We start from the raw sequence: 24746 nt of genomic DNA on the forward strand, positions 1-24746 counted from the left end.
TCACAGAATTGCGTAGCAAGCATTTCTGCTCGTGTTAATGCATGAAATCTGGAGTGAGAGCAAAAAACAAAATTAAATAAAAGAATAAAAGAAGGGGGATGGGGAAGGGAGAGAAGGAGTTTCCTCTTCTTCTCAGTCCTCTACCTGCAACTTTTAATTAATAATTAATAATTTATATTGCGCAGTTTTCATGACGAGATGATCAACTGATGATCAACTTTCTCTCAATACCTTGAGCAGAAATGCCTGCTATGCTGGCTATTTAAAAGTAGGATTGATAAATACTCTTGCCATATATTGGCCTTGGAATAAAAGATGTTATTAGACAATACATAACGGTAATTAAACTGAGTGGAGTCTAATTTGGTCTGAAACCATACGCGTGATTTAAAAATCGTGCGAGTCCGATTTGAAATCATAAGTATGATTTCAGACAAAAATGGCATGACATGAAGTTCAATTACCACTTTATTAACGCCATTTTGAAATTGCAAAATTCAGTCAGTACCAATACTTATTTGATCTAGTAGCCAGTTTGTTGAAAAGAGGAAACGAAACGGCTTTTACATCTCATTCTGTACCCGAAACAGAAATGATCCCATCTAGAGCAAAAATGGTGCTGTTTAATCATGAATTAATCACACTACTGAGAGCCAATCAGATTGAAGGGATCACCAGTGATTTCAAAATGGATATAATAAGACATAACATTTACCTCTGAATGGGTGTTTTCCTCTAATCCTCTTGACAGGGTACTAAGTGCTTGTGCGATATTATTCCTGAAGGTGTCCTCATTTTCTGTGTTGATATCAACAGGTTTCTCATGAAGCTTTAACCTTGCAAGCGTAATCCATAAAGCTACATCAGTAGGCGAGTTTTCCAAAGAATCTTCAAGAGTTTCGATGTTGTTGTATTCTTCCACAAAGTAGCGTATTTCCTGGCTGCAACACATGAACAAGACAATGACTCTCAAAAGTTTCACGCACTTCCAGCTTATTCCTACACTTTACCATAGTCGATAACAAACATACATGTACTACTTGCATGTAATGCAGTTCAAACCTTTGAGTTTGCAGTTAATTCCTTGATGACCAATCAATTGAAAGGTTTTTGGAAATACTAAAAGTAGCGCTTAAAAATACATAATTCCTGCACCATAGCTTTCACCTTCAAGGTGACTGTCAATTTACTGCAGTGGGACAAAAATAACACCCAACTGCCCTCCAGTATTTGGTAACCTCATGAAGTTAACATAATAATCATAATTGCTTTCTTTCATGTATTAACTCTTTAAACCCTAAGATCAAAAATTGAATTCTCATTTGTTGCCCTAGTTCATTTCCTACAGAAGTAGTGGGGAGAAGTTGATGAAATATCAATCAAATTCATCTTGTGTGATCATGTAATTAAAAATTCTCATGACCACTGTGTTATACAAAGCATTGAAATTACAAGGAGAAATTTGATGCTAATCACTCTTAGGGCTTAAAGGGTTAAAGCACTTACACATGACCATGAAGCCCTTGAACAAACAAACCATAATACAATGTATATATTGGATAATTATGTTGTGAGGCCTGCATTAAAAAGGGTATTTTTTCAGTGTTAAGGGAACAATGGCATTGGTAATAAGATACATTCTAGGACCTCTACAAGGACATTGATAACCACTTCCCTGAACATTTTTGTGGAGGGAAGTGAGCGACATATAAATAATCAATCAGTTATAAAGGGTTTAATTTATTGTTTGAAACAATTGTGTGTCGCTTAGATATTGATTGTGACATTTCGACCATGTGCTGCAGGTCTTCATAAGAAGATGGTGTCCATTTAAAAAATGTGAGTGATTAAAAAACATGGTGGTACAAATAGTTCTACTCAGTAAAATCAACGTTATTGCCTGATGACTACCTGCAGTACGCAGTCGAAAGGTTGCGTTCAATATCTAAGTCACTGTGACACTTGTGAAAAAATGATAACAAAACCCTTTATACACATTATTCATGACAATCATTCAGTTAACTGAAAATTCAGGATAATTTTGTGCAACTGGCCATCGAACAGACTGTGTCACACATCACTGTAACAGAAGACTTACCTTTCTTCATTTACAGGCCTTGCTTTTTTCTTGGCAGTCTCTCTAGTCTGTGTAACTGCACCATGGATATTGTCTCTCTTAACAAAAACAATCCCGCGTCCTAAATCAGGAACACTGTCTTCTATGAATTCTTCCTCTTTTTTATCTCCCTGCTTTAGTCTCCAACTTCGAGGATGAAGAGCGATATTAATTGGTCCATTACCCTTTCGTGTTTTCCTCAAATCATTTGCAAGTAATATACAAAGTTCTTCCCAAGTCATCTTGTCTTGATATTGTTTTGCAAAAGCCTTCGTGAATGATTCAATACTCTCCTGAATCTCTTGCAATTCTTGATTTTCCACAGTGAAATTTGGATTGTAAGAGGCCACATCTTGCAGTGTTTGTTCCTTTGATAATTTGCATTGAGCAAAATGCTGGAATTTGCAGTCCTCGTCATTGCATTTGCCTTGCAGATCAAAATTGCACAGTGGCCAATTGAAGTTCAGTTTATTTGAAAATGTTAAAGAGGTGAGAGACAATCCTTGTTCAATTCTGAAGTAAGGGCTTAATCTATAAACAAACAACATATGCAGTTGTTAGGATTAATATTATGGTACAGGGAAATCTGGTCAAGTGTTGCTAGGCAGAATAAAATTTGAACTTAAAGAAGCTGTGTCAAGAACTTTATTAAAATTCCAGCAGTGAGGGCTACCACCAAATTCAGTGAAACATTAACCCTGAAGCCCTAAGAGCGATCAGCAACAAATTTCTCCTTGTAATATCAATGCTTTGTAAAAAATAGTGGTCATAAGAATTACGGACATGATCACTCAAGATGAATTTGCTTGATATTTTATAACTTTCTCCCCACTACTTCTGTAGGAAATGAATAGGGGCAACAAATGAGAATTCAAATTTTGATCTTAGGGTTTAAAGGGTTAAAAAACTGCTCAAAACATTAAAAGACGATATAAATAACAGAGCAAATACAAAAGGAGGCATGGAAGGACAAACTTGAGGAAGATTAAAATGGATTGCAATTGACATTTTTGAAAACTTGTTAGCTTAACACTGTTTGTCAAAGTTCATTTTGTTGTTTGTAACATTTGGTATAATACTTTGGGAGAGATATTTGCATGATAAGAAGCTGTGATTTTGTCAGTCATTGAGAGTATATTCCTCACTAACATTCAGTTCCTTAAAAAATAAAACCGTGTTATTGGCAATAAATAAACCCTTTTAAGCCCCAAGATCCACATACAAATTCTCCACACAGATCTCCATACATTTCCTTTAAGAATAGTTGAGAGAATCTGGTTTAACATCAAAGCATTCTCCCTTTCTTAATCGATTTAGCAATTCTCATAACCTTCACTCTTGATGATCTGTTGATGTTGTGAGGAGAAAATTGATGTTGGTCACTTGTGCGACCTGAAGGGTTAACCCAATGAACTAGACATTTATTTTACGACACAGCCCCTTTAAAGAGGTCATCAATGGCTTCAATATCCGTTCTTCAGTTGAGGAATTCAGGGCTGTCATTAAGAGGTGGGGGCTACGATGAATGTGGCCCCCGGCTACTTTAAAAAGAAAATAGAAGAAAAATAGAACCAAAAGAAACCCCTAGCTGTTTGATTCTCCTCCTACGTGTTGTACATGTATTTACCTGGCAACTTGAAATTTTAGTGACAACCCTGAGAATTGAAAACTATCCAAAACAATCTTTGATTCAAGAATAAAAATTCTGACCAAGGCACTGATCTTCAAAGCGGCAAAGTTTGAAAAGTCAGTCTAAATGAAACAATGTTGCAGGAAAAGAGATGGTCACACACAGAGGTTGGGTTGCAGTTAATTTTGTTTCCCTGCACTTGAGATTTTTGGGAAACAAAATGAAGTGTTTTCCTTGAGACCAGTCTTTAAGTATTTTTTTTATTTATCAGTGACTACTTCATTGTTGTTTTCTACAACTGTATACATCTAGGGCCTGTTTACATGGAGGTGGGGGACCCCATGTAGGTGAGGTAACCAGCTTAGGTGGAGTAACCTGCCTGTCCATATAATCTCTCTTTTTAATTTGATCACATTTACATGACTGGTGGGGTGGCCCGCCACATGTCACCTCACCTATCTGGGGTCCCCCACCTCTGTGTAAACAGGCCCTTACAAAACTCATCCACATATACCTGTAAGACCTGAAGTATCGCAACAGGCTCTGGTACTTTTCCAGAGGACAGGAAATCAAATCATTACTTTCTCTTCCACTTGGTTCTTCAGCCATAGTTCTCGTGCCTCCCTCCTGCTCTTTACACAAATCACCAGTGTCAACATCAGTTACTGTACTTGACAGGTCACCATCGAATGGCAACCAAACACACAGTGTAGAACGCTGGTGAGCTGCTACTGCCGGGACATCAGGACTCAAGCCTGAAAAGTGTTGACCATTCTTCTCTTTTTCAGCCTAGGAGATCCCCAAGGAACTAAATAAACTATTGTACATGCACAGGTATTCTTTGTGGGATAACAGGAACAACACCATCCACTGGTCAGGGGCCCATTTCACGAAAGTCCCAATTATTACCAGCCTCAGAAAACTGTTTTTAATGACATTCAAGATTGAGGTTTCAATAGTTTTACACATAATAGGATAAAAGTACATCATGCACCAGTAAACAAAACAAAATGGGCTGGTTTTTAAAAAGGAAATGCACTTTTATCCTTTAGAGTTTGATTTGAATATTATATTACAGCCTGAATAATTAACAAGAATTTCGAGAAACAGGCCCCCAAAGGGATTTTGAGTTGAAATCGCGCACCCTTAACAGCTTGATGATACTGCTTGTCCATACTCACTTACATTAGGTAATCTACATCACACACTAGAGAGGAGATGTGTGATGTCACATTACCATGGTAGCAAAATTTCTGGATCACAACAATAGGGAGTTTTTGCAATTGCAACAGCAAACAGCAAAAACGTAATAGGTTTAGATTGGCAAAAGAACAACTTTGCACTAACATCATGCTTTTTTGTACATTTCTTAGCCGTTGTTGCACAACTGCGACATGAAACTTCGTAATTTCATGTGCCTGCTTTATGGAGTAGGTGAGCACAACACAAAAATGTTCTTTTTCCTTTTCTTTACTTAGATACAGTACTTATGACAACATTTGACAAATTAAATGAAATTAAATAAGATCGATGAAGATTGAAACAGTGCGAATCCACTTTTTAAGTTACATTTTGGCTTGTTGTCATCCAGACATTTTGGTATTGTGGCAACATGACATCACAATTCTTCCTCTCCATTCTAAACCTTCACTTAAAGCATGACACTGACCTGTAATTTTCTGATCCATTCCAACTGCTCAGGAGAAATGGATCTTTTTTTCACGTCTTGACTTAGGGTGTCTTTTGGTGAGGCATCCTTATCATTACCTGCAGGAAGCTGAAGATGCTGATCTCTGGACTTCAAAACTTGCTTACCTGAACCATCACTCAACTGTTGAGCCCTCATCTTTTGTGGATCAACTCTCTCAAGTTCAGTATTATCATTGTTTTGTGATTGCTTGCTCAATGAAGGATGATTCTTTTCTTCCTCCTGGTGTCTTCCAAATGACTTAAGCTTCAGTAATAGTTCATGTTCAAGTTTTTTGAGCCGTGCTTTTTCTTGTGCAAGACGCTCAGCCACTGCAGACTTTCTTGGTGTGCCAGGTCCTGAAGAAGCAGGACTCCCCTCTCTTGGTAGACTGGAAGCTGGCTTTGCTTTCTTGGAAACCTAATAAAGCAAAATAATAATATTAGAAAACTGATAGATATTCATGAGCAATATGTTCTAAGACAACTCACCGTTTCCTCTGAAGAGTCACTATTTCCTTCAAGCTTCCTCTTCTCCCTATTTTCCAATTTGGATAAAGCAGACAACTTGTCAAGCTTTGCTGCGAGTGAACTTTGTATCTCCTGAGCAGTAGCAGAAGTGATCATAAACTTCTGGTTTTCATTGCAAACACCTCGTAAAGAATCCATTTGGGGGCTGTTTCGGCCAGATCCTGTATCTCCCACTTCAGGCATTTTCCTTCTTACTGCTGATAGAATACTTTTGGCTCTAAGAAGGTCTTCTTCAAAGTTGCTTGCTGCAAGCTGTTTCTTCCCAACTTTTTCCTTCACTGCCTTTGCCTGATTGCGCAGCCTGTTTATCAGCACTCTGTTAGCAAGAGCAATTTTCTGAGCAGCCTCAAGCTGTTGGCGAAGTTTGATCACATTTTCCTCTTGTGCTTGAAGTGAGCGGCTTTTTTCTTTCAATTCACTAAGTGTTTTATTTAAAATTGCTTTGTCTTTTTGGATAACCTTCCTGAAAGATAAAAGATGTTATAGCATTATAAAGTTATAATGCAGGTAATAAAGCACTAAGAAAAACCAAATACCAATCTGTGATATCATGTTTCATGACAATGGAGTTTTAAAGACAAACCAAGTGGCATAATATTGAAACAAGCTTTCTCTGCATTTATGATAATATTATTTCTTTTTATTATACAGTCATTCTTGGTGTACAGCTTGATAGCATATTGAGCTAAAACTACAGTGTATAAGCTGATTCCAGTTGCTCAAGGGTGGATTGTGCTATGTTGTGGAACTATCCAAGGGATAGCACAACTGGTTTCTCCAGTACAACTATCTGTCGGCTGTCCATCATTAGAGTGTCGATTGACAGTTCGCGAACAGACAGTCGGCTGACAGATTAAAATTAACTGCGGGTTGTTAACCCTTAAAGCCCCAAGATTGACCATCATCAATTTTCCCATAACAATATCAATACACAATCAGCAGAAAATGTTGAGAGAATTATTAAAATGATCTTTTATCAAATTCTCTCAACTTATTCTTTATAGAAATGCATGGAGACAAGTTTGGAGAATTTGTATGTGGATATTGGGGCTTAAAGGGTTAAAGAAGTAGACTTCTTGGTGGTGATTTTGTTGGTGGCAAGATGACCAAAAACCCTAGAAAGTGATTTATTCAGCGACTAACACTATCCATCACCATCCTTTTTTTCTATAACCTTTATTTTCTTTGCTGTCTACGGGCATATCTCCCATTAACATGAAGGCTAAAGGGAACTGTTTTAAGTTAATTTTAAGGAACTGTAATTTGGTTATAGGATTGAAATGAAACATTCAAACAAAACTGTACTTTTCCAGGAAAGGAAGTTATAAAGTGCCGTTATTGCAAGACGTGAAAACAATTTTTTAAAACAGAAGGAGAAAGCAAGGGCATGGTAATAACAGTTTGTATTAATGGCCGTCAGAAAAAAAAATATGGCCTTAAAACTGTCTGACAATCAGTTTTAACATCAGAAAGATACTGAATTTTAATGTTTGAGTCAGTAGCTTACTTGTGCTTGGTCAGATTCTCTTCACACTCTGTCACATAACTGTGGAGTTTTTGTAAGTGGCTACTGTCATCTTCCATGGAATCTTCGGCTTGATCTTCAGATGCCAATATCTGACAACTATCTTCTACAAAAAAGAGAACAAATTTATAGATGTAATAGTTGCCTGAAGCACATTGATAGCTGCCTAAGATTTTGAGCCACACCATAGATTTTTTTCTAACTTCTTTACAAAGCAAACAAAATGCCTAAGTAAAGATGCTAAAGATTTTTACGTGAACAGCATGTTCTTAAAAGTGATGGAATCAAATCCAATGCTCCTGTATTAAATAACAAATAATTATTTATGATCAGAACAGAGATTCAAAAACTTGAAAACAGGGTTCCCTGGAAAACGTTAAGTAGGAGGAGAAGAAAATTTCACAGGTACCAATATATTAGATAAGAAGGTGGTATTGCCTTTTACCAGACATGTACTTGTGAGGGTAGGAAGGTACAGTCAAACCATGTCAATATAAACACTGAGGGGGCCATAGAAGGTGTCCATATTAAGTGGGTTGAATTTAGAGAAAATGTAAAGGCTTTCTTTCCCCAGAAGCAAGGCAAACTGTCCGTAATAATGAATTGCCCATATTAACCCTTTAAGCCCCAGTATTCACATACAAATTCTCCAAACTGATCTCCATACATTTCCTTAAAGAATGAGTTGAGAGAATTTGATAAAAGATCAAGGAATTTTTTTACTTGGGTGATCATTATTTTTATTAATTCTCATAACTTATCTGTTGACGATGTATGGATATTGTTAGGAGAAAATTGATCTTGGTCACTATTGGGACTTAAAGGGTCAAGTGGGTGTCTGTAAAGGAGGGTTTGACTATATAAAGTATAATGCTGTAGTTAATTTTTTATCTCAGGTAATTTATTTTTTGTTTTGTTTTTGGGTACGATAATGTATGCTAATAATGTATGCACAGCCCTGGATCATTGCCGTAAATTTTCCAATTTAAGCAATTGGAAAGAAGAAGCCTGAAAAAAATCACATCATTTCACTCCTCATGGGAGATATGAACTCAATAAATTGACCTCGCTCCCAAAGTGTGGCTTCATAGCTAAGTTGGTAGAGCAACACACTGGCAACGCAGAGGTCATGGGTTCGAATCCCGTTGAAGCCCTGATTTTTTTCTCTACGTTGCCAGTGCGTTGCTCTACCAACTTAGCTATGAAGCCACACATTGGGAGCGAGGTCAATTTATTGAGTTCATATCTCCCATGAGGAGTGAAATGATGTGATTTTTTTCAGGCTTCTTCTTTCCAATCGCTTAAATTGGAAAATTTACTGCGATGATCATTCTTCACTTTCATCTACAACCCCAGGTCAAAAATGAATTATTTCAGATACTTCACATCATTTCACTCCTCATGGGAGATATGAACTCAATAAATTGACCTCGCTCCCAATGTGTGGCTTCATAGCTCAGTTGGTAGAGCAACGCACCGGCAACGCGGAGGTCATGGGTTCGAATCCCGTTGAAGCCCTGATTTTCTTCAGGCTTCTTCTTTTCAATTGCTTAAATTGGAAAATTTACTGCAATGATTCCAGGGCTGTGCTCTAGCAGAGCCCGGTGGCCTCTGGCACCCATCTTTTGCTCCTGGGCGTCCAGAAAATTTCAAATTTTTTATACAAATCATATGCTGGGCACCCTAGATTTTACAGGTTCAGAGCACTGGGCACCCTTCAATTTTCCTTAGAGCACAGCCTTGTGATCATTCTTGACTTTCATCTACAACCGGAGTTCAAAAATGAATTATTTCATATACTTCACATCGAAGTTGAAACAATTACCTAAATGAAAAACTAACTACAACATATAAACTATTTTAGTACCTTTTTCCTGGTTAACATTGGCAAGTGGCTGCCTCGTCTTTTCACGCATGGCTAACTGTTCCTTTAGCCTTCTGTACTCAGTTTTCATTTGCTCAGGCATATGATCCATTGCATCAGGAGTCTTGGGTTCAGGTGGCAGGTCTGTTCTGGATGGGTTACCTGTGTCATCTTGTAATGATTCCGCATCTGCGTTACTTTTTACCTTGGAAGCCTGAAAATTGAGAAAAAAATACAAGTAAGCATTCCTGTCTCAATATTAAGCTGAACTGGCAACAGAACAGGAAGATCATTTGACAACGGGAAAGCGCGCAGAAAGGACTAAACTCGACTTCCTCTTCTCAATTTGAGGCTCTATCATTGGTCAAGCCAGTTTTTCGATTCGAGTGTGCCGTTGTCAACTGACATTCCCATACTGTTGCTAAATCAGCCTGTTAATGACAGCGTGCCAGACCTTTGAAGACAAAAGCGCTGACTTGGTGGCAAATTATAATGCTCAAGGACTTAAATTTGTCAATATGCAAAAAGTGTCGTCACAGTCCTCCAAAAATTTGCTAAACTAAGGCTACCGTAAAATTCTGAAAATAAGCCCCTCCAAATATAAGCCCCCCCAAAGCGGTAATGCAAAAAACCCTCCGTTAAATCACCCCTCCAAATATAAGCCCCCCCGGGGGCTTGTACTTGGAAAATTGACCTCAAATACAAAGTAAAACAAAGCAAAAATGGTAAATTTACTTCCAACTATAAGGCTAGCTAGCCTAAACAATTTTAAAGTGCAAATTTCCCTCTGTATATAAGCCCCTCCAAAAATAAGCGTTGTTGAAAAATATACGCCCTCTGGCTTATTTTCGGAATTTTACGGTATATTCACACTATACAGCTGTACCAGATAGCTTTTGAGCAGGCATGATAATCATACCAGATAGCAGTGCTCGACTCTTCGGCTGTACTCTTGCAGCACCCAGTGGCTTGTGGTGCCTAACTTTTGCTCTTGGGCTAATAGAAAATCTTACTTTTTTCACTCAAATCATATGCTGGGCGCCTTGGATTTCACAAGTTCACAGCACTGGGCTCCCTTCAATTTCTCATAGAGCACAGCCTTGTGCACGTACAGTTGTATGATACAGAGGAAGAAAACATTGTGTACCATGCAATCATGCTATAATAGAAGTCTGAAACAACAGTGTGTAAGTCACTCCATACTATTGGTATTCTGCTTACCTCTGCAGATTTTCTAGCCTCTTTGATCATCATTTCCAGTCCTCCAAATAAACCATTCCCTGCCTTTTTATTGCTGGAGACTTTTTTCTTTGAAGACTCGGCATCAGATCGATCTGATTCTGAATCTGAATCCTCTCCCAGCTTTATGACCACCGGCTCATGCTTAGGAGGCGCAACAAATGACACCTGTGAAAATGAATGAGGTCAAGTTGAAAGAGTTGTCATGTCAAACTTCCATTCCGTTATCTTCCATTTATCATTTTTTTCATTTTTGTCTGAGGACCTAAACATATATCGCCGTAAGGAAGCTATGAACAACAATGCACTTATACATGTACCTTGAAAACAAACGCAGAAGTTGATTACCATTTACAGCATGTTTACCTTAAAGAGGCTCTGTCAAGATATTTTGAGTCATTTTTGTTTTAAACAGTTAAAAACTATTCTAAGATTGAAGAAAATATCAAAAAAGTATTAATATTCAAAATAAGAAGAAAATACAGAATAACAGTAAACTATGCATTAAAGACCGTTCTTAGGTGGACATTCACATGGATTACAACTGAAAAATTAGGCTAATTTTCAAGAGATGTTATTGTTTTTTGAACAGTCTGATTTCAATTTCAAGGGGAATAAGTGAAGATTGCTTCAAATTGCCAATCTTCAAAAGTTTTAAAAGGGTCTTGCAGTGATTAGCAGCAGAGATGCAAGACTGCAATATCAAAACATTTTCACAGGAAATTCTGAAGCCTTTGATTGCCGGCTTAAGACCCATAACTTATTATACCTGTCGAGAATTCTGTTGAAGCTTTTTCTGTTGTTCATTGTTAGCCACCATAGTTGGTGATTGTACACGTGAACTTGAACTGCTGGATTGTTTTGGAGAAGATTTGGTTTCCTTCTAAAAAAGAAAATTAATGCAACATTAAATTGTTTCACAGAATATCACAATCGTTTTGTTGACAGTAATTTCCATGACAGTTTGAACTCAGTATGAGAAAGTAGAAGCAATTATTATGGTACTAGACATAACTATAACAAAATTCTCAAATCTGATTGGCTATCAACTGTCCTGATTTCAACACTAATAGGACAGTGTAATAGGACAGTACAGGTCATGCCTAAGTAATTGAACAGTATGCATCGTCACATGCATGCACTTTAAAGGCTTTTTTACTGGTAACAAAAAGAAAATCTCAGAATTTCTTGTGTTTTAAAGGAGCTGCGTCACGAAATTCAGCCAAATTAGGAAATTACAAAATGCCCGTTAAATTAAGAGAAACACAAAAATAACTGCTTAAAGCTTTAAAGGAAGGTTAAAACAACATAACAGAAACAACAGATGCCACGGATGGACAAAACTGAGGAAGATTGAAACGGATTGAAATTAGGGTTTTTAAAAACTGTTCAGCCTGACAGTTTTTCAAAGTTGGTCCCTGCTGCCTGCAACGTCAAAAATAATGCTCAGGAGACATATTTGTTTGTCTCGGATCTCTGATTTTGTCATTTCCATGTAATTTCTTTGCTTACTTTAAGTTCCAGAGCGATTGAGGGCCAGTAATTGGCAAAATTAAACAAAATGAACTGGACTGCAGTGACACAGCCCCTTTAATTCAAAAAAGCCTAAAATATCATAAATTTTGTTATAATTACGATTAATTGTTAACAGAACTTTGTGCTGTCCAATTCGGTCTGTAATCATACTCGTGATTAATGATTAAACAAATCAGACTCCTGCTATGTGGTCATCTGAGTTTGTAAATCACTTGTATGATTACAGACTGAATTGGACTAAACTCAGTCCTATTACCACTATTAAAAAAAAATTCTATACTTGGAAAAGCAAGAATTAATGGATTTCAAGGGATTCAAAAATCAAAGAAACTGAAACTTGCTTCTGATAATTTTGATATTGTACATAGAGGTCATTGTACATTTGTGCAAGATATAAGTTTATTTTAACATATTTTACCCCAACATCCAGTTTAGCTTTTCTTTTCACAGCCAAAGACTTGAGAAGCTGTTCTCTTAGCGTGGCTTCATCATCGTCATCATCTGAATTATCCTGACTTGACATGTCCTGGCCATGACCCTGCTCATGATCATGATTTTGCTCCAACTCATCTGTCTGTCTAGCAAATTCTGAAAAAAGTGACATATATCCCCAAATAGTGTTACATACTGTATTAACATGTGGCAATGGCACTTCTCTTATATATAAAAATGCAGATGTTGCCGTTAATTTTTATTTCAGGCAATTTTTATTTTTCCTTTGTTTCATATTCGTTAGCACACATTACGATACCCAAAAATAAAGGAAAAACAAAAATTAACCAAAATAAAAAAATTAACAGCAACTTTTAAGATGTAGGCAGAGTGACTTTCACACAAAATAACCAGATAAAATAATACTCTTTTGGCACATCAAAACAGTGCATTTTTTTCCTTTAAACTACAGAGTCCCTGATTTGAAGCTGCATTTTGGTAATGACGCTCGGTAAAATTGTTGTTCTGTAAAATGCAAAATCTTTGGGGTGACCAGTATCTTCCATTGGACAGCACATGATTCAGGAACCAGAGTTACTGACCCCCTCAGTCTATGGAACAATGTTGCAGCGTTATCACCAAAAATCAAGCACCACAACAGCTTCATCAATGAGAAGGGGCCCTGGAGAAGTAAAAAACTGCCTCTACCAAACTTCCTTACTACTTTGGTGACTGAATAGTTTTTTTTTGTTCAAAACCGTTTTTGGCATTCACGCAAATAGAGCCAGTGTAACACTGAAGACCTACAAGGTGCTTGGCTCAATTTAATGACAAACAAGAACACTCTTAAAAGCGTTGAGTCTTGCTTGCTTGGAGATAAGATAAGAAATGAGGAGGTGATTAGACCAAGAGCGGTCATCCTTCTTTCCTTAGAGCCATGCGTGGGAGCAAAAAAGTAAAATCATGCTCTAATTCTACATAAAACAGGATTTCCTTGCTAAAAGTTTTTCACTTCTGACTTTATCAACGCTCGAGTATTCTTCAGGACATTTACTTTTTATATTGTATTCAATTTGTTTCTGAACTGATTTGAACGAGTGTTTAAATACGCCAAAATCAAGGAAACATGATGAAATGCAAGTCATTTCAATCATCGCCAAAACTAAACTGCACACTCATCACAAGACTTATTTACATACAATGAAAGTTCATAACACCCAACCAGTTAGCCTCATCATCAACGTTTGGCTCATTAATGTTCTTCTTTTTTTCAACCATTGAAGTAATCACTTGTTCCAAAGTAATCAACACTTTCAAGTGATAGAATTCGTGGACCGACCCATTCAAGAAAAGCTGGACATCTCTCACAGCTTTCTATGCATAGCTTTCATCATGATGCGATTCTTATCCCCAGTTTCCACAGTCTCCGCTAGCAATGCGTGGGACCAAGATTTCTCTTTGGCACAAACACAAGCGAAAAAAAAAAGAAAACAGAAAGGCTTGCATTTTTAGAGTTTCGAAGCTAAAGCAAGCAAGACTAATGACAAAATGCAGTTGTGCACCTTCATATCCAAACTGCTGGTCACTGGGGCCTTGTGACATTAATGGCACTGGCCCAGCCATCCATTCTGGATATTTCTAAAAGAAAATTAAGAAGAAAAATGAATGATGGAATGACTTGCATTGAGACTTGGTTTAAAAAGAGAACAGGTGGGGGGGGGGGGGGGGGGAGGGGGGATTTGAGAGAGAGTTACATATTTTCTCAAACTTGCTTTCCCATCCAACATTCATCTGGATTTAACAGCAAAGCAGATTCAAGACAGTCAATGATCAAAGGTGGGACAGGATACAGTGAGTGACCATGATGATTCTTGTGATAATTTATACAGTACCTGCTGCTTATACATCTTTGAAAAGGGTTTTAGGAGGGCTTAGATCTGAGGGGGAATATAACCAGAATAGTAAAAACACTTTGGAACAAGCCATAGCAATGCTGAATAAGATAGGTTTTGCATTTACTGGTTTCTAATTGAGCTTCAAAACATCATAATAAATCAAATCAATAAAAGAAGCATATATCTGAGAGGGTTTATAATCGGATGCCTCAATGTGGCGTCATGTTGCGTGACAACACAATAAACGGCTGTGTAGCAGACTACTCTGCATGCTCCACTATGCATTGCCAAGAATTGCTTTCCTGCCCCATTGAAACATTCCATCATGGGAATTACAAGTAAGATCTTAAGCACTGTAGGATAAAAAAAAACCTTGACAGCACAAGCTTTTCTTTATTCCCCTTACCTGATCAATTTGGAAATAGCCTGTAGGTGGGTACATCTGAACGAAAAACAGAGAATGAGATTAAAATCAAGCTGCGTTCAGCTAATCTTAAAGTGAATTCCTGTCACATACACTGTATTGTAATAATAATATCATTATCAAATTGATTATCAGAAACTGCCTGACGAGGATAAATCTTATTTGGATATTAATTTATCACTCACGACTTTCCTTTAAAAAAATAGGAAAACTGTCCAATAATTACTGGACAAAAATTGGACAGTTTTACTGTACCCTGGAGAGCTGGTGTATCTGGCTGAGTGAGTGATAAAATTGTTTGACTTATTTGTCATCTTGGATGATAACCCTACAGCATGCAAAGTTCATGTACTAATAATAACTAAATTTAACAAATATGATGCACTTGGTAATTCTTGTGCACTAAGGTAAATGTACCAAACTGAAAAAGTATTTATGCAAAAGTATTTATGCATAAAGTATTTATACTCTTGTAGCAGATATACAAGACAAGACTTGTAAACCTAGGTATATCAGTATGAGTAACTTTTATTTAGGTTAGGAGGGTCTGTTCTTACCAGTAGAGGATGCTGTGCTTGATCCACCACGTACATAGGGACTGCTGTTAAAATGAGAAGATAACAGAAAATAATGAGCTGTAAGAATCTAGAACAAAAATTTATAGATCAATTAACCCATTCACCCTTGAACTGCCCATGCAGATCCACTTCCTTTCTACCACATGTGACATCAACAGTTTTAATGGTCAGGGACAACTTTGTCAGCTAACTTGAGCAGGGTGACGAGAGGTTTCAAACCATACATGTACCAGAATGAGCATGATTCAGTCAAGGAAGCTGGAGAAAAAGGCAAAAAACTATGCAATGTTGACCCAAGAAAATCTTGCTCCACTACCCACATACCATTCCTTTCATCTAATCCTAAGATCCAAAAACATGCCCAGAAACTTTTCCCACCAAAGTGAGACTTACTAAATGCCCGGCACAAGAAATGCAAAAGAAGAGGGGACGAGAGAAAGGGGAAAAGAAAAAAACAAGACTGCTGTGTCACTTTTTACACACTGACAAGGTAGGCAAATGCCCACAGTAGTTTGGGAGGAGGGGGCTGGATGTCTGATGCATTAGCTCTACAGTTTTATCAACTGCAGTTAATAAGACATAGAGAGAAGCTATTTTTACCTGAGTCACCGTTGGGTAATGGTGGCGGAGGTGGGGGGAAATCTTCAACTGGTTCCTCAATCAGTGGAAGAGCAGGACCATCTAGTCCGGTAAAGAAAAGAAAAAAAAAAGAGAGAGAATTTTAACAGTGATAATGAGGATATTAATGATGATGATGATGTCACGGATTTATAGCTAAGAGGGAAAGTCCCCCACCCCCCTCTAGCCTAAAAGAGTTTAACTTAAGTTATGGACTACAATAAAATGAACTAAAAATTCAAGTCTACATCTAAATTTAAACATGACAACGCATCATTAAGAGGTGGGGGCCAGGGTTTTTCCGCGGCTACTATAAAATAATTAATGTGACCCTGGCTACTTTCAGAGGAAAATACATGTAGAAGAAAAATATAACCAAAAAAAATCCCTAGCTGTCTGATTCCGCGCCTACTTGTTTTATTTACCCAGCAACTTGAAATCTTAGTGACATCCCTGCACGAAATCTTGGTCATCAGTGAGCGCTATAAATTCTACACATATCAATCACTGTCCATCACAAATTTACAGCTACAAGAATAAATTTTATAAAATAACTAAGATAGTAGGAGCATTCTGATTGGCTGAGAGGTGTGTTCATGAGAGAGTATGTAAACATGGTTGTGATGTCAAGATGTTTAGCCGAGCGCTCAGTAATCATGCAAGCACGAATTTGAAAACGTTTTTGAGTTGAAAACTAGACAAGTTTCTTTATTTACCCATCTCCTTGTTGGCTGAAACTTGGAAAATCTTTAGAAATGCACTGTGTCAAATTTTTTCCCACTTAACCTGACATCTTAAATGAGAAAAATCTGTATTTTGGAAAGCATCTTTTTTGCAAAACAAGCACTGATTATGAGTACAAAACTTTGTGTACAACACTTCCTGACTGGTAAGAATTTCTCTTTTAATCAGTAGCATAAACAAAGAGTTTTGCTTTTTCCTCAGAAAAGTTGTTTTATAAAAGCAATAGGAAACTTTTTTCCCTGTGTTTGCATAACCTGATAGAAACACTCAAGGGGTTGGGAGAATTCTCGACAGTTGTGCAAACCCTCATACTTTGTCTTGGGTTTGCTTGACTGTCTAGAATTCTCCCAACCCTCAAATGTTTATATCAGGCTATGCAAACAAGGAAAACATTTTCCATTGCTTAAATAATCAATTTCAAAACAAAAAAATCTGTACAAATGGCATCTTTTCTTGAACTAAATTTTATTGCATTACCTGTTGAATCACTCTCAACATCCATGGGTATTTCAAAATAGTCATCATTGTCAAACCTGACAACATTCCTTCTGTGCAAATCTCTGTCTGCGCGCTGACTTTCACTTGATTTTAAACTTTGTGAAGTTGCACTTCTTTTACTCCCTTTGGCTGGTTTCTTTTTAGGGTGTAATTTATTTCCTTGCTGACTTTTCTGATCTGAAAATCCAGCTTTATTCATCTTTTCATGCCACTGCCGCACTTTCTCACGCCTTTCTTGTTTCTTGAAGTCAACATCTTGCCTGGAACAAACAACAAAGGAATGCGCATACAAATCAAAGCCTGGTTCTTGCTATCAACATGCTGACACATTAACAACAATTAAATATCCGACTCCATCACTTGATAAAGACTCCATGACGGAATCAAAAGCTTGAGTATAATAAGTTTCTCTATCTTGGGAATTGGATCTTCATTCACCAGAAACATAAACTCTTTCTCCACTAATATGGTAAACAATGTTTATACAGTGGAAGCTCTGTAAATGGGCACTCTTGCAAGCAGACTTAGGCGGCTAGTCTACTTACCGCCACTTTCACAAAACTCTGTTTCAATTCCAAAATAAACTCTGCATTCTTACATTCCTATATGTGGACAATTCCTTTAGCCAGCAGTGGTCACTTTCACAGTTTACGAGTTAGATTTTAGCTCTTTTTTTAGCTCCCGTAAGGGGACACCTGATGCAGAAATGAAATCTCGTTCTCCTATGAATCTTGTATTTTACTGTATCAACTTAATATTGCTGTTTGTCACAAGGGATTTATATCAGTTTTAGTATTTGTTATTTTTTTCATGTACAGGACCAGTTACACTTCAAAACACCACTTGAATTTTATGCTTGTGATTGATTTAATACAATGTCAGAATGGTAGAACAAACACTAACAAACAGTTTTTTTGCATTTCCAGTGTTTACACTGTATTTATTTACAGTTGGGCAAGCTCCCATACGCAGCCTCTTAACCCTTACTTTTCTAGTGGCCTCTAATGAGAACCATTCTTGTAAGCAGCCAGCTCAAGTAACTGACAACTTTCTTGCGTGCCCAGGGTGTCTGCTTACGTGAGCTTCCACTGTATACATGTTAGAGCACCATATGAATCATAAATACTGAAGTAAAAACTTAAAATTTGCTCAGTACAAACCTGTTCTCATCGGTCCCTCCAAGATTTGGAACAGAGCTCCCTGCTAAACTCATCAATCTTGCCTCTAATTCATTATGAGGATCAACGTGTGAATTTTGATTGGAGCCAACTTTTTCCGAAGGTTGATTGTCTATTGCGCTGTTACTTTGATTTCCACCCTGAGAAAAATTTCTTTTTCTTCTCTTTCTATTTTTGCGACCTCTAGAGAGCTTTCCTCTAGTTCTGTTACGATGTTGTGAGGGGGCTTGACTGTTTTCTTTTAAAAGTTGATTCCCTTCATTGATACTGTCTGCGGCAGTTGGGGTGCCTTCCTTAGCTCCCCTCAGCTCCAAGTCTTTTTGGCTCAATTCTTTTATTGATGGAACGCCAGTGTAGCGAGGTTTAATTCTAAATGGCACAAATGGCTTTGGTGAGTTTGAGTTCTCTGGCTTTCCACTCATAAATAGATCATCAATTTGTTCAGAGTTTTCAAGTTCACCAATATTTACAACATTTGTGAGATTTTGATTCAGATTTGATTGCTGAGGATTCATAACCTCATCTCTTTCAGGACTTTCAACAACTGAATAAGTAAAACTTTCAAGGTTTCCTTCATTGACAACAGACTGATCTGGCTGTGTGTCTTCAACTGGAATATCTATAAAAGTGTCATCAATGATGTTTTCCTCTTCCAAAGTTGAACTCTCTTGTTTTTCAAGAGCAGCAAGCTGCTGCTGAATAAGACGATGGCGCTGCAGCAAAATCCGATAATCATCAACTTCTTCTTCATCTAAAGGTGACTCCATTCTTGCAGATTGTTGATCTGGTGCAGGAGCAATTGAATCTACACCTGTGTTATAAGAAGGCCATGACTTCTCATCCAACTCCATGAGAGGCAGCCTTTGTCTTTCGTTCAGAAGCGGATGGGGTAACCTCGGTCTCTCAGTATCAGGGTAGCCGTGACCATGCCACCTTTCATCAAGGTGGGGAGCTCTTGCTTTGTTTTCAGGTTGAGAAGAAGCTTGTCTTAATCTTTCATTGTCAGTATAACCTGGTCCTCGTTTCTGAGGATATGGTCCACGAGATCTCTCCACAGAAGGAGAATGAGGTAAGTTGGGTCTTTGTAAAAAATCTGTTATTAAGTTATTTATGTTAAGAACCATACAAATTACAACAGTATTCATATAATTATCATCAAGAAAAACAGCTTTGAGAATTATTAATATGTTAACCAAGGGGAAAATGCTTTTATCTGTTATCAACTTCTCAAATACCTCTTGAATGAAATGTATGTTGATGTGGGGCTTTAAGGGTCAATAAACCATTCTAAAGTTGGGTATAGTACTCCATCCTTTGGGCTACTGCAAGGCTAGGGCTTGCCTTCTCTTGATAATAACACTTCCCCTCTAGCAGAACTAAATGTACAAACAAAGGCAAGAAGGCAAACAGGAAAAAAACACTAGTCTTTGTTTCTTTCAAAAACTGAAAACCACAAGTTCACAAAAGGGAACTGACAAACACTAGAAAAGCAGGTAAGAGCAAAAAGAGGAAAAATCTTCGAAACTGAAAAACCAAATGTGCCCCTCCTAAACCAGATGTTATGGTAAGATGCTCTTCAAATAACTTTCACTTTTGATCAGTGAAACATGTCTATAATTAACTTTTCCTTTGGGTATACATGTACAGCTGTATGGGACAGAAAGTGATACATGTAGCTTGCTATAGTTTCATAGAGGTATAGAAATCCATGAACAGCAAAATGACGTTACAGTGCTAATTACATCATTTTATTTACAGCAGAACATCGATATAAAAAAAGGGCCAAGGGACTGGCAAAATATGTCTGCTATAACACGGTTTTGTTATTTCAAAGTTTTTTTTCATATATTTTACTATTACTGGGGTAAAGAATATCATTAGTTAGTAAAATCCAACTTGTGGTCTATTATCAATGCTACGTTCTGATTGGTTAAGCTACTACTAGGCTATATGTTATAGCCCATTAGTAGAGAAAACTGCCGGCTTTGAAAACAAAAACAATGGCGGCTGAATCGCATTTTACTAGCCAAAGTTGTTTTGTCTCTATATTTTTGACCAACTAGTTGGATTTTACAAAAAGAATTTTTCCTCGAGCCCCAATGGGCTCTGAGTCAAAAGCCCATGAGGCCGAAGGAATAATTGTTAATTATAAAATGTACTTAGTTATACAGAGGTTCATCAACTCAAGGTTCCACTGTAATACCATTTACAAAAGAAAAACAAAAATAAAAAGTTTTAAGTGACAGGATCTCTTGAGTAATCAAATAGAAGATGGCCAAACTTGAAAGGAGCACAGTGTGCTTTTGAGGAGTAAGGAGTAGCCGCACAATACATGTACCTGGCCACTCCACAACATTTCGTTTACATGTAAAAGAAATTGGTTGAAAAAGAAGGTATAAAATACTTGGCACATTTTATAGTCCTTATGCATGTTTACATCAGATGTGGAAATTTCACCACCAAGCCTGTTTGAAATTGCAAATTTGCAAAGTTTTACAAGAGTTAAAAAGAAACCCCCATGCACAAAGAATACAAATGCAAAGAATTTTGTTTACAAAGTTTGGTTGTGAAATTTGTTCATCTGTTGTAAAGATGCATATACAGCCAATCATGAGTTAAAGACATGTAAGAAAGTGGCTAGGGGTTCATAGCATAAATCTTAATGTAAGATAAAAATGGTCACCTCTAATGTTCAGCCCAAGGAAATTGTACATTGTTTCACACAACTGGCTCTGAGTATTCTGCAATGTGAATTGAAAACAAACTGGAGGAGTAATTCAGCATTGCTTTACCAGTTTTTATGTTGTAGGTCCAAAATTAAATTCAAATTAAAATATGTCAACCAGTTTAACCTACAGCAATAGTTTTGCTGGTTTCGCCCCCTTCACCTCCCTACGACTTCACCCTGTTTGAGTCTGCTCTGCAGCTTAAGTGGAACTGCAGGCTAATATGACCATCTCAGAATCGTGTGATTTTCTACCAGCTTGAAGCTAGCCAGTTCTTAACATTGTGTGCCAAGTTTCAGTTTAGGGTGATCTCATTGAAGCATGTTATAAAAATAAGCAACTAAAGTTTCTTTTCCAAGACCAATTTCGTGGGAAAAATGTGGTAAACTGAGAGCTATAAAAAACACTTGCGGCTAAGAAAATTGTTATATCCCGAAGCAGGCAAATTTGACAGTTTAAATATCCGGTTATGATTGCAAAACAATCAAGCATCACAAACTCTTCTGTTATACAAGCAATTTACTTTGTATTTGCATTTTACAGGACCGTGACTGTGAATGTCTGATGAATTCCTCTATCTAATACGTCATAAAAAAACACGTGCTAGCCATGTAATTAAATACATGATCGTGTTGTCTGACGCTTTGTACAGTTTTGCAAACTGCAGATTTTCCTTCTTTGATCATTTGCCATAACGTTAGTTATAGATGGAAAAGTTTTTCCTTGCCATAGAAAGGCAAATGTTTCCTTGTACTGTATAGAACTCAAGAAAAATTCCCTATTGAACAGAAACAAACTTGTCAGCACTTTACTCCACAACATTGTTGTGAATCAAAAGGTGTCATTGTTTATACCTGTGCCTGTGATTGGTTTTGCAGGAAAAATACCAGCCAAATAGCGCGATCATGACCGCATATAGGGTAGTATTTTGTGTTTTATGTTAGAAAAGTTTATTACGGGCCTTTCCAAGATGGCGACTAAGTCAACTAACACGAATTTCAGTTTGAGTGCATGTATATCAAAAGAAAACGCAGTTTTTTTCATAAAAAAACTCTTAATTGAAGCTTACTGCTGGCATTTTTGAATAGTTTCCTCTACAGGGATTCATTCAAATGCCACAAATCTTGGCGCATGTTATCTAGACAAGATACTGAAAATTTGCAGTGCAGTGCACCACAGTCCGCTTTGTATTTTGGAAGTGGCAAGGTATTGCATTCACACCAGGTATAACTTTTTTGGTTTTCCGCTAAAATTGTCCAAATTCAATATTTTTTGGTACACTGCAGCGTAAATCTTTCTTTTATGGTTTTGTTTATGTGTGTCTTTTCATTTTGAATATTATTTAATCCTTTTAAATTTAAAGGCAATTTTATTTTGACTGCGTCCTAAATTTTTATAAATTCCACAAATTCCTTAGTAGTAATCCAAAAGAAGATGCAATATTCCAAAACATATACACGTACCTTGCACTTGCATCCATAAAATTTCACTTATTTTTATTAAACCTTTCTAATATTTTCACAAGAATAAAATTTTCAAACAAATGCCCAAATTAGCCTTTGGTACCACATTAACTTTCAAACGGTGTCAAACCAAACAATGAATAAAAGCTTATCATTTTGAGTCATTGCTTAACATTATTTTCAGTACTTAACCCTACCCTAATCAAAATAGCGCTTTGCCCAATTACTATTTATAGACCAGAAACTCAGACAAATGAACTGAAATTAACATTAGCAAATTCCTCACTTTTGTCTGACTTTTGCCATTAACATGTAATATTTGTTTGTCTCTTGTCATTAAAATGAAAAAAAAAGCAAAACTCAGACAAAAATTGTAAATTTGTCACTCTGATGTCATTCGCTTCCTATGCTATTGAGAAAGGGTGCTCAACCTTGAATGCAGCAAGCCCAAAACCAGCTGTCAATCTGTTGAATACTCAGTTTCCTTTGAATCCTAAACCTAAATATTACCCATCATGAATATTACTCGAGTAAGGAGACAAAGACAGTTATGAATAAAACTAATGTAAGATAAAAACTTTAACTATATGCAACTATTACTTTGCTTTAGATTTTTAACTGTTACAGTGGATAACATTCTTGTTCTAGACACCTACAGAACCTAAAGAAATATGCCCGGAATTGCACTAAAACTGAAAGAAGAAAGCGTACGTCTTCCCTTTATTTGCTGAAGAAGCAAATAGTGTATCACTTTTTAAGTTTAATTGTCACGGTAATTTAATTTAATTTAACGCTCTCCACGCGAAAAAATGTTCCATTTTCGCACAGCTTAAAAGAACAAAAGGATACATTGACGTGTATTTTCTCTTTTGGCCGCAAAAGATTTGCCCCGGCCCATCACTTGCCGTCCATTTCCACGATAAGATGATTTTCCCCTTACTCCTCGCAGGACTCCCGGCGGAGTTGCTCGTCCTCTTGGAAATCTCCCCCGTGATGGAGTTATAGGACCACCGTGTGTTTCCCATCTTTCAGATGAAGGACCTAAATTATGATGTACAAAATCTCTCCTGATTGGTCCATAAGAATTAGAATTCTCGGGATATGCATGTTGACGTGGTTCCAAGCGAGAGAAGACATTGTTGTTCGATTCCGTGGGCAGAAGTATATCTTCGTCTATTTCGCCGTCCTCTAAATCATTTATTTCTCCATCTTCTAGTTCTAAGTCACACTCAGCGGACGCCATGACGTTCGTTAAAGGCGTAGAACTGAAGAAAATTCTCTATCTCTGTGGTCCACGAGTTGTGCATTCCTCCGCCGCCATTTTCAACACTCCTGCTACGTAATCCCGTAATGCTTAGCAGCAGTGCATTCAACAGTAAAATATTCGGTTCCAGTCTCCTGTTTGCGCATTGTTGGTCAATAACTGCTACACGGGGGACCCAGCTGTAACGCTACACGTGGGGACTCAAGTCCGGCCTCAACGTAACTCCAATTTCTCTCACCCCCAAAACACATAAATAACGACTGGGTACGAGTCTGGGGGGTGGGGTAGCTCTCTTACTTCGCACCCCAGCTCACTATCCGAATGCCTGGCCTGTAAAGAACCTAACATAGATTTTAGCTAAAACTTGGTACAATAGACCTTGTCACGGTTTTCGACGCCATCTTGACGAGTAGGCAAACGCGTGAGAAATTACAGTGTTTGTATGAGAATCTAATGTCGGATAATTTCCGTAAAACGGCTGTTCTGAAAAAAATATCAGTTGTCAACTAAAGCTACAGTGCAAAGGATTGTCCTAAAACATTTTTGGGGCATATCTGTGCTTAAACTTCTCAAGAGGCTTGCTTTAGATTTTCCATATATTTGTCTGTAATTTTCCCGGGACTTTCTTACAGACAAATGTATAGAAAATTTAAAAAAATGGTTCTAGGTCTTCAAGTGAATGTAACGCCCTCAAATTTTTTCAGGAGAATCCTTAGAAGTGAAGCTTTAGTTTACAAGTCATATTTTTTTCAGAATAGCCGTTCTACGGAAATTATTCGACATTAGATTCTCATACAAT

At 37.3% G+C, this 24746-nt stretch overlaps 1 protein-coding gene and 1 non-coding gene across 2 annotated transcripts in view; one reads left to right on the forward strand and one right to left on the reverse strand.

Moving 5' to 3' along the window:
* Nucleotides 1-24040, reverse strand: part of LOC140935881 (zinc finger C3H1 domain-containing protein-like) — a 33891-nt gene extending 9851 nt beyond the window's left edge. The window contains exons 1-17 of the mRNA XM_073385457.1: nucleotides 23533-24040; nucleotides 18477-19587; nucleotides 17296-17576; nucleotides 16057-16137; nucleotides 15436-15479; nucleotides 14861-14896; nucleotides 14122-14197; nucleotides 12546-12715; nucleotides 11361-11474; nucleotides 10574-10759; nucleotides 9356-9566; nucleotides 7471-7594; nucleotides 5925-6426; nucleotides 5416-5853; nucleotides 4261-4535; nucleotides 2099-2647; nucleotides 716-941 (exon numbers count right to left, since the gene is read on the reverse strand). Of these exons, the coding sequence (XP_073241558.1) occupies nucleotides 716-941; nucleotides 2099-2647; nucleotides 4261-4535; nucleotides 5416-5853; nucleotides 5925-6426; nucleotides 7471-7594; nucleotides 9356-9566; nucleotides 10574-10759; nucleotides 11361-11474; nucleotides 12546-12715; nucleotides 14122-14197; nucleotides 14861-14896; nucleotides 15436-15479; nucleotides 16057-16137; nucleotides 17296-17576; nucleotides 18477-19587; nucleotides 23533-23926 (4818 nt within the window). The 5' untranslated portion in view covers nucleotides 23927-24040. The remainder of the gene's footprint in view (nucleotides 1-715; nucleotides 942-2098; nucleotides 2648-4260; nucleotides 4536-5415; nucleotides 5854-5924; nucleotides 6427-7470; nucleotides 7595-9355; nucleotides 9567-10573; nucleotides 10760-11360; nucleotides 11475-12545; nucleotides 12716-14121; nucleotides 14198-14860; nucleotides 14897-15435; nucleotides 15480-16056; nucleotides 16138-17295; nucleotides 17577-18476; nucleotides 19588-23532) is intronic.
* Trnaa-ggc (transfer RNA alanine (anticodon GGC)) lies at nucleotides 8934-9006 on the forward strand. The gene has a single exon. It is a non-coding gene; the product is annotated as a tRNA-Ala (tRNA).
* Nucleotides 24041-24746: the final 706 nt, after the last annotated feature.

Source organism: Porites lutea, chromosome 4, assembly GCF_958299795.1.
Source record: "Porites lutea chromosome 4, jaPorLute2.1, whole genome shotgun sequence".
Classification (NCBI taxonomy): Eukaryota; Metazoa; Cnidaria; class Anthozoa; order Scleractinia; family Poritidae; genus Porites; species Porites lutea.